At 39.2% G+C, this 9,906-nt stretch overlaps 2 protein-coding genes across 2 annotated transcripts; one reads left to right on the top strand and one right to left on the bottom strand.

The window, feature by feature from the left end:
• Positions 1-873: 873 nt before the first annotated feature.
• On the bottom strand, positions 874-2,092 carry LOC110687065. Its single transcript, XM_021863693.1, has 2 exons — positions 1,957-2,092; positions 874-1,734 (listed from the first exon to the last, which is right to left on the bottom strand). Exons 1-2 carry the CDS (start codon positions 2,024-2,026, stop codon positions 1,442-1,444), a joined length of 363 nt encoding a protein of 120 aa, XP_021719385.1. The 5' UTR covers positions 2,027-2,092; the 3' UTR covers positions 874-1,441.
• A 6,408-nt stretch (positions 2,093-8,500) lies between these two features.
• Positions 8,501-9,163, top strand: LOC110687110. The gene has a single exon (XM_021863731.1). It carries the CDS (start codon positions 8,501-8,503, stop codon positions 9,161-9,163), a length of 663 nt encoding a protein of 220 aa, XP_021719423.1.
• Positions 9,164-9,906: the final 743 nt, after the last annotated feature.

Raw genomic sequence — 9,906 nt, 5'->3', positions numbered from 1 at the left:
ATGGAGAAGCAATCGATTTCATCCACATCTAAGTTGGCTCTCTTAGCTTTTCTGTTGCTCACTATCTCTGGTATTTTCTTTCCCCCCTAATTGGTTTTAAATTTATTTATTAAGTTCTGATTAAGCTAATCATTACTCTAGCTACTAGTGATCACTCGAAAATAAATGAGAAATATAGTCGATATACATACAACATGTATGTTGTACTCCTTCTGTTCTTATATAATTGACATGTTTGACTTTTTTCATTACTTATATACGGAGTACTAATAAATTAGATCATGAAACATATTGTTAAATAAGTATCAAAAAAAAGTTTCATAATATCAACTTTTTTTTTTGACTAATTTTTAAAGATATATATACTTTGTATACATCTAAGGTCACAATAGTGTATTAGGATGTTTGTGAGCTAAATTTGACTGTGTCTATTTATTGGAATGGAGGATGTACAAGATTTGATTAAAAGGATTTACGTGATTGTAAAAAGTACCTACTAATATATACAAAATAAATACTCATAACTATTCGGATTTGGTTGTCACAATAAAAAAAACTAGTTCAAATTACATACACAACTTTGTATATTATCAACGAGCATAGATTATTTATCCCAAATGAAAGTATTTGTACATAAACATGACAATCAATTCCAAATGGAAGCAAATCAATGATATCATATATTATATAATACTAATAGAGTAATGTATATCAAGAGTATACTTATATATTTGTGTAATCTATATATTACCCTTGATATATATACTCTATTAGCATGGAGTCATTATTTGATACATGCATGGAGTCATTATTTAACTAGCTAGCAAGCTAATAAATTTATCAATGCATGCAGCTCCAGCAGCAATGGGAAAGTGTGAGTGATGAGGCAAGGCCAGAAGTCGAAAAGGTTATGATCATTAAAGAAATGATAGAAGGAAATAAGCTGGATGAGTTACCTCATCAACAACCAAATAACAATGTAAATGCAAATGCCTATCACCAGCAACTCATGACTAGTAGAAACCCTAATGGACTGAAAGAAGCCATGATTGCTTACTCAGTCGCGCAACAAATGGGGACTGTCCAATGTATGGCTGCAGGTACTAGAGGCCGGTGTTTCATGAACCTCCAGTGTTGTAATTGGTACTGTGAACTCTTCTTTAATCAACCTTCACTTTGCCATTAATCTATCCTTCGAATCTTCGATCTTGCCCTTGGAATGAAGTGATTACAAAGGACCTGTTCTTTTACTTCTGTTTAGTTCGATAGTTGTACGTACTTCAATTAAGCTCCTGGCCAGGCTGGCCTTGTTCAACTCTTTTACTTCTGTTTAGTTCAATTCGTGTTTCGTTTAAATTTTGCGTATGAATAAAGGTCCTTGTTGTATAATCGTCGAGATGATGTAAAACATATATACTACTTACATTTGAAATAAACTAATCTATAGATCGACACAAGTGCCAAATTTCCATATAGGAAAAACATAGGCACATATAAGACCAGGACAACACTCAGCCCAAGTACAAGGACCTCCTTTTCCCTCACATTTGAGAGGCTTTTGTTCGACGACCATGGCCAGCTTTGTTTCTTCCAAGCCAAGTTGCTCTTTTATTTCCATTTTCTTCAAGTAATAATATGAAGCAGCAAGTTGTTCCTTTCCTAGCTCTTGTAGTATTGATGTCATAGCTTCAGGGTTTGTCTCGGTTGTTAGTTGCGTCGTGCTCAGTGTAGGAGCTGTATATATACACCATTACAATACATCTTAATAAGCAACTAATTAACACAATTACTCAATAATATAATTACCAAAGCCAAGAAGTGAAAAACCCTAGCTTGATCTAACAGACTAATATCATGTTAAATTTTTTAGAAAACAAAATTACTTAATTTCGACTTTAACTAATTAAGGTAGCTTACACAACGAAATTAAAGAGGGTTGAAATTAAACAAATATACCAGCTATAGTGAGCATCAGAAATGCTAAGAGTGCAAACTTGGAAGTGGTTGAAATTGATTGCTTAGCCATGCTTATGTATACTTTCGTATATACTCGTGTATAAAATTAATCGATTTCTTTGGCAATTATTTGTGATTTAAGTTGATGGGATGAAAAATTGGAACCCAAAATGTCATCTATATATAATATATATTTTACTCATTCTCCAGATCTATAGCAAATTTAGATGATTAATGACACTATTATTTTATTTCCTTCACGTTAACCACTAGTATATTTTAAAAACCTAGCCAAAGTCAAAGTTATTATTCTATTATAAAAAAGCCTACCTAATTAAGATGATTCGATTCAGATGTGATCGGCATCATATCTTCTAGCACCTCACAAAAAATTTCCCATGTGCATTTTTATATATTTGCATTTTTCAACATTATTGCTAAGCCATTAATATTAAAAAAAATCAAATTATATCAATTATTTTGAAACCAAAGGATTAACTGCCAAGAAACATTAAGAAACTGTGTTTGTAGGTTAATATTTTTTAAAAAAAGTAAAGATTCTCAATATTTATATTTAAAACAAATGTTAAAGTTACTTTTTTGTGCTTATCAATGTAAATTTTTAAGCTTTAACATCTCTAAGCTAATTGTTTTTTTTAGTAAGTATACTTGTCTAAGTTATAATTTATAGCTATGTATAAAAAAAAAAGTCATAATATAATTTATCATAGATACGAAGTAAACGAAAGTACTCTTACATACCTTTATTCAAGCTAAGCATCACTTCAAAGACTCAAACATAGAGTTACATAGATTATTCATCATCGTTATTATAAGTCCTAACATAACTTCACTCACATTAAAATTCGAAATAACCTACCGAGTACATCATCAACTATATATTGATCGACATACACATACCAAGCATCGATGCAATCCTGCTTACATTTATTTATTTATTTAACTCGATCTTTGCCTAATTACCCTTGCTAACGAACCATTGCATTGTGTGCATAGACACCGCGTAGCGTTGGCAACTAACCCAATCTTAGAGGCAAGCGCTATCTGGGTATCTGATCCGCTGACAAGTAAGTCCTTCACAACAATCTGGGTTATTTATATCACAATATCCTCGGCTTCGCGTGCATTTGAGTTGATTTTGTTCAATAACCATTGCGAGCTTTGGTTCTTCCAAGCCAAGTTGTTCTTTTGCTGCCATTATTGTTTCCTGCATGTAAAAAGCAGCAAGTTGTTCGTTTCCCAAATCTTGTATTATGGTTTTTATAACTTCTGGGTTTATTTCAGTTGTTGGTTGCATCCTGCCAAGCGTAGGAGCTGCATAGATCATAACAATTAATCATTAATTAACACGGATACTCAAAAAGCGAAAACCTAAGATCTCAACTCGCTCGATCTTCATACCATGTTAAAATTACTAGTGACATTAATTTATTAAAATGGAAAGAAAACCATAATAATACTATAACTATATTGATGGACCAGGGACCGGTAGACAGTCTAGAAAACTCCAATCCAAAATAATCCGGATTTGATGATTATTCTAGTCCAATTTTGGATCTTTACGTAATATTTGGGATTTAATCAAAAAGCTTTTGTTGCTATTTTTTATTTTTTTTGTAAGGAGTATAATTTTTTAACATGAAGTATAATTAATCTATCTATTAACTTGTACTAAAAGCGATAACCAATAGTGATCTGAATAATATATTTATAAATATGAAAACAAAACAAAAAAAAAAAGTCTCGTTTTCTCTCTAGTTAGGGTTCCTCCTAGCGTTAGGGTTATACGAGTTCCACATCTCGTGAAAGGCGAGTCTCGTCCTCATCAGAGAGGTTTAAGGTCCCGGGATCAATGGAGGATGTTTTGATAGATAGATAGATGGGCAAAATTAAAAATTACGGAGGAGGAGAGTGAAGTGGCTGACTTGGGGGAGGATAACGAACGGTTATCTCAGGAGAGTATTGGATTATCGCTGGTAGGCAAGGTTTTGACAATTCGGTCCTATAATTTCGATGCCTTGCAAAACACTCTGAAACAAGTATGGGTGTTATCGAGGGAGGTGGTTTTCAGGAAGATTGAAAGCAACATGTTCATGATACAATTCTTTCATTGGAGGGATAAGGAGAAGGTGATGGAAGGGGCACCATGGCACTTTGATAATAACCTAATCATCCTTCAAGAAATTAGAGGACATGAACAACCCGATTCAATTGAGTTAAAATTTTGCCCTTTTTAGGTAAGATTAAACAATCTTCCTTTTGATAGTAGGGGCAATGGGGATGTGCGAAAGATTGCGGAGAAGCTGGGGGTGGTCATGGAGGTAGAGGATGATTTCCTTGGGTGGGAAAGATCCAGAAGGGTTAGGGTGATGGTTAATACATCGAAGCCAATCCAAAGGTTTAGTAATTAAAGAACAAAATGGGAACAATAACTACGATAAATCTAAAATACGAACGTCTTGCCACGTTCTGTTTCCATTGTGGTGTTCTAGGGCATACGGAGAGGGATTGTGCAATGGCAGAGGAGGAGGATAGTTCGCTGGAGAGGCAATGGGGAGTGTGGCTAAGGGCGTCACCAAGGAAGGGTGCAAATAAAAAACAAGAGGAAGTAAACAGGCTACGTGCGTCGAGATCGTTGGTGTTTGTATCGAAACCAGTTGCAGAGAATCCATCGGAGGGAGAGACTAGGGAGGGTAGTAGTAAAAGTGTGACGCCAAAATTGAAGGAGGCCCAATTGGTTCCCTTTTTTGTTGAAGGAACGAACAACCTGGTGTTGTGTGCTACAAAAATTACCAACACTAAGGAAGGTAATGTGCGTGAGTATGTAGAGTATGGAATGGATGCGAATATTAATGAGGAGGGGAGTAGTGGCGTGGGTGTTGAGGAGGGGAAGGTGAAGGAGATGGGGAATGGGGCTGTTGAGTTGGTGAGTAAGGAGAGTGAAATGGATATTGAGGGCGACATGGCGGGTAAGGAAGTAGAGGGGAATGAGAAGAAGAGATGGAAGAGACTGGCTCGTGGGAGGAGGCAGACTATAGTGAATGGAATCGAAGGGAACCAAACTAACATTGTGTCGTATAAAAAACGTGAGGGGGAGGAGATAGGGAGGGAGGAAAATGTAGGGGAAGGAGGTGCTCTTGAAAAGAGACAGCGTGTATTTGAAGATCAAAATACTGGGGACAGGTCTATCCAAGTAGAGGGTGTTAAAATCTACCAACCCCTCAAACAACAATGAAGCTCTTAAGTTGGAATGTCTTCGGGATTGGCAACCCGAAGACTGAATCAACCCTCCGGGATTTATGCTGGATGGAGAGGCCGGGGGTCGTCTTTCTGATGGAGACTAAGACAAATGTTGACATGATGAGTAGGATTCGGAGGCGATGTGGATATGAGTATGGCATTAATGTGGCATGTAGGGGTAGGTCTGGTGGGTTGAGTATTTGGTGGAGGGATGTGGATGCAAGGTTAGTGTCCTTCTCGGATAATCATTGTGCTATTGATATATGCAATAATGAGGGTGTTCCAGGGTGGAGAGTGGTTGGTATATATGGTTGGCCAGAAAATGAGAACAAACACAAATCATGGGAGCTCATGCGAAATCTAAGGAGAAGCTGCTCGTTACCATTGCTCTTTTCGGGGATTTCAATGAGATACTTGATAATTCACAGAAGGAGGGTGGGGTGTGGAGAAGTGAGACCAGGATGAAAGAGTTCCGTGATACCATTGGCGTGTGCAAGTTGAGGGATTGGGGATTCTCGGGTAACAAATTTACATGGCAACGGGGGAGGAGTGTGGAGACATTGGTGAAGGAGAGGTTGGATAGAGCCCTTGGTGATGAGGAGTGGTGGGCCTTATTTACGGAGTTCAAGGTGACACATCTAGCTAGAGTTGCCTCGGACCACGCTCCTATTATGGTTAACACAGAAGGAAGGAAGGTTGCAACACGTAAAAGTCGGCGTTTTAGGTTTGAAGATTTGTGGCTATCTAGTGTGGAATGCAGGGAGGTGGTTAGGATGGCGTGGGAGGAGGGAAATGGGAAGCAGGTTCACGAGAGGATAAAAGGGTGTGCGAAGGGGCTGAAGAAGTGGGTCGGGTCTACCTTCGGAAACATACGAAAGAAAAAGCTAGAATGCGAAGAGAGTTGAAGGAGGCAAAAGGGGGAGTTGTGGATAATGCTATGCTAGGGTGGTGCAAAATGCTAGCCGAGAGATTAGAGGTGTTAAGGAGGGAAGAAGAGACGTATTGGTTTGCTAGGGCAAGAGCAAATGATTTAAAGGACGGGGACAAAAATACCTCGTACTTTCATAGGAAAGCAAGTAATCGCCTAAAACGAAACACCATTATGGGGTTGTATGATGAGGAGGGTAGATGGTAGGAGAATGGGGACCAAATTCAAGGCGTAGTCGAGAGATATTTTCGGCAGCTTTTCACTTCGGATGATCCAGCCGAGTATGATGTGGCGTTGGAGGGGCTGTCCCAGCAGGTTACAACCGAAATGAATGAGGTGTTTGATGCTAACCCGACACCGGAAGAAATAAAGACGGCGCTATTCCAGATGCACCCTAATAAAGCACCAAGTATAGAATGAATGCACGCCTTATTCTTTCAAAATTTTGGCACATTATTGGTTTTGACATGGTTAATATGATTCGTAAGTGGTGGCATGGTGATGGTGATCTGACTCATATAAATAAAACATGCATAGTCCTAATCCCGAAATGTAATGATCCCAAGCACATGAAGGACTTTAGACCTATTAGTTGTTACAATGTAATCTACAAAATTATCTCCAAAACCTTAGCTAATAGGCTAAAACCTTTCCTGAATCATATTATCACTGAAAATCAAAGTGCTTTCATCCCGGGTAGGTTGATTACTGATAATGCTATGATTGCATATGAGACTTTTCATGCTATGAAGAGAGGAGGTGGAAATAGGAAGGGCACAATTGCTTTGAAGTTAGACATGAGTAAGGCCTATGACAGAATTGAATGGTGCTTCCTTAGATGGGTAATGATGAAACTAGGCTTTTCTGACAAGTGGATTGATATGGTAATGAAATGCATTTCAAGCGTATCCTTCGCATTCAAGGTTAATGGAGATATAGTTGCCTCGGTGGTTCCCTCTAGAGGCTTACGGCAAGGGGACCCTATCTCCCCTTACCTGTTCCTTTTATGTGCCGATGCTTTCTCAGGGTTGTTGTCTAAAGCTGTAAGGGAGAACAGGATAACAGGGTCCCGAGTATGCAGGGAGGCTCCAAGGGTGTCTCACCTTTTCTTTGCCGATGATAGTCTACTCTTTGCAAAAGCTACTCTCCAAGAATGCTCCACAATAGCTGAGATCATCATGGTGTATGAAGGGGCTTCCAGACAGAAAGTAAATCTAGACAAGACGGAGATAGTGTTTAGTAAAGGAGTTGACGTGAGAAGGAGAAGGGTGATTGTTGAAACCTTGGGGGTAAGAGAGGTGGAGAAGCATGAAAAGTATCTAGGCCTCCCAACTATGATTGGTAGATCGAAGAAGGAGGTGTTTGAAGGGATTAAGGGGAGGTTTTGTAAGAAGTTGAGTGGGTGGAAGGAGAAGCTCCTCTCCAAACCAGGCAAAGAAGTACTCATCAAAGCGATCATACAAATCAATTCCCATGTATATGATGAGTGTCTTTAGGATTCCGGATCATATTATTGACGATATACACAAATTGTGTTGCCGATTTTGGTGGGGATCAAATGAGAATCATAGGAAGCTTCATTGGCAAAGTTGGGAGAACCTATGTAAGCCTAAAGCAATGGGGGGGGGAGCTCGGATTTCGGGACTTGAGAAATTTTGACCATGCCCTTCTTGCAAAGCAATTGTGGAGATTGATTGAAAATCTGAGATCTCTTATAGGGAGGATAATGAAGGCAAGATACTTTAGGAGGATCGGGATTTTGGAGGCTAGGAGAGGCTACGATCCTAGTTATGTGTGGAGGAGCTTATGGGGTGCAAAGGGCCTTGTCCGAGATGGAATTGGTTGGAGGGTTGGGGATGGCAGATTTGTCAAATACTGGAAGGAGGCGTGGCTCGTGAAACATGACAAACCACATACTCCCACAAAGCCAACTGATGCCCAGAGGACATGCTGGTGTATGAATTGCTTACAGCTGATGGGAAGGGATGGGATGAAGAGAAGGTGAGTAGGATGTTAGAAGAGGACGCTGGGTTAGCCCTTCAACTACCTCTGCCAGAGTTTCATAGGGAGGATTTGAGGCAATGGGTGCTTACGAGTGATGGGAGGTATAGCGTAAAATCTGGGTATTGGTTGGCTCGCATGTCAAGGGGTGGTGATGATCATGGAGGTGAGCTGGTGGATTGGTGGCGCAAGATATGGAATATGAAGATCCCACCGAAACTTCGTCACTTCTTATGGGGTGTCATTAAGGGCAACATTGCTGTGATGGACAAGTTAGCTAAAAAACACATCGTAACAAACAACCTTTGCCCAATATGCAAGGAATAGCCTGAGTCAGTCCACCACGCACTCTTCATGTGTTCCATTGCAAAAGAGGTGTGGGAGAGGAGTGATCTTAAAGCCATATTAAGTGATGCTCCGTCATCTTCGTGCATGGAAACGTGGGACTGGATGTTTCGAAAGTTGAATGGGGAAAAGTTGAGGAGATTCATGGCTCTCATATGGGAAATTTGGAGAGGTAGAAATCTGGTGTTGTTCGAGGGAGCCAATCCGAACATGGTGGCTCTAGCTGGGGGTTTCTGCAGATACGTGGAGGATTACGGGGTGTACAATGCGAGGGTTAGGGAGGCTGGAGCTCAATCTAAGCAAGGAGGCGTGAGTAAATGGTTAAAACCTCCCACTGGCGTAGTCAAGATAAATGTTGATGCTCACGTTAGGGAGGGAGGAGAGGGAGGCCTAGGAGTGGTGGTCAGAGACGAGAGTGGCACCATCCTAACAACAGCCACGAAGAGGGTGAAATCCTCCGACCCCGAGTGCATGGAAGCATTGGCTATTAGGTACGCATTGTCGGTTGCCTTGAGATATGGGTTCACTAATGTTTGGGTTGAATCGAACTCGCAATCGGTAATCCATGCAATCACCTCTAAGGCCCATGGTAGAAAACCGATCCACCATGTTTATGAGGACATCAATGTAGCCAGAGCCTTACTTGATTTTTGTATTTTTACGCATGCATAAAGAAGTTGTAATACCGTAGGTCACTTGGTTGCTCGGAGGGATACGGGGGGAACTACGGAGCTTGCGAGGTTTGGCTCTTTTCCTCATTCTATCGTAACTCTGACTTTGTTAGACATGGATGATTAATATATGGATCTAGTTCTTCCTTAAAAAAAAAAAAAAAAAAAAAAAAGCGATAACCAATAACACTTGTCATTACCTTGTGAAAAAATTTCCCACCTTATTTATTTAATTTTTTTATTTTTTATTTTTTTTTTTTTGCAAAGTCCTTAAGTAAGCTATTTATACCTTATGATATTTTCTTTCCAGTTTGACAATCATATTTCATATATACCGAAATGAAATATTTCTGCATATCTTTTATATACTTTATATTTTGTAATATTATTGTCAAAAATATTTAACAAACGTACATTGCATAGGATTTTAACCTAGTTTTATTACCAAAGCCAAACCCAAGATATCAAACTGCTCGAATTTGGTACCATGTTAAATTTTTACATCTTAAAATTACCTTTGTCGTTAACTAATTAAGCTAGCTAGCATACCAACAGTACAATGAAATCGAAGCTAAAGATGGAGGGGGAAAATAAGTGTACCAGCAATAGTGAGCATCAAAAATGCCAAGAGAGTCAACTTAAACTTGGAAGTGGATGAAGTTGATTGCTTTGCCATGCTCGTTTTTCCTCTTTATAATTTTAATTTCTTTTGTTTGATGTGGATGAAGAGTTAATTAGTTGGAA

Source organism: Chenopodium quinoa, unplaced genomic scaffold, assembly GCF_001683475.1.
Source record: "Chenopodium quinoa cultivar QQ74 unplaced genomic scaffold, ASM168347v1, whole genome shotgun sequence".
NCBI lineage: Eukaryota > Viridiplantae > Streptophyta > Magnoliopsida > Caryophyllales > Amaranthaceae > Chenopodium > Chenopodium quinoa.
The sequence above is the reverse complement of the archived record's forward strand: the minus strand, read 5'-3'. Positions and strand labels throughout refer to the sequence as shown.

Coding starts and splice junctions, on each gene's coding strand:
- LOC110687065 (XM_021863693.1), bottom strand. CDS start 2,026: ATGGCTAAGCAATCAATTTCAACCACTTCCAAGTTTGCACTCTTAGCA. Junction 1,735..1,956: donor TCTGATGCTCACTATAGCTG/GTATATTTGTTT, acceptor GTATATATACAG/CTCCTACACTGAGCACGACG.
- LOC110687110 (XM_021863731.1), top strand. CDS start 8,501: ATGTGTTCCATTGCAAAAGAGGTGTGGGAGAGGAGTGATCTTAAAGCC.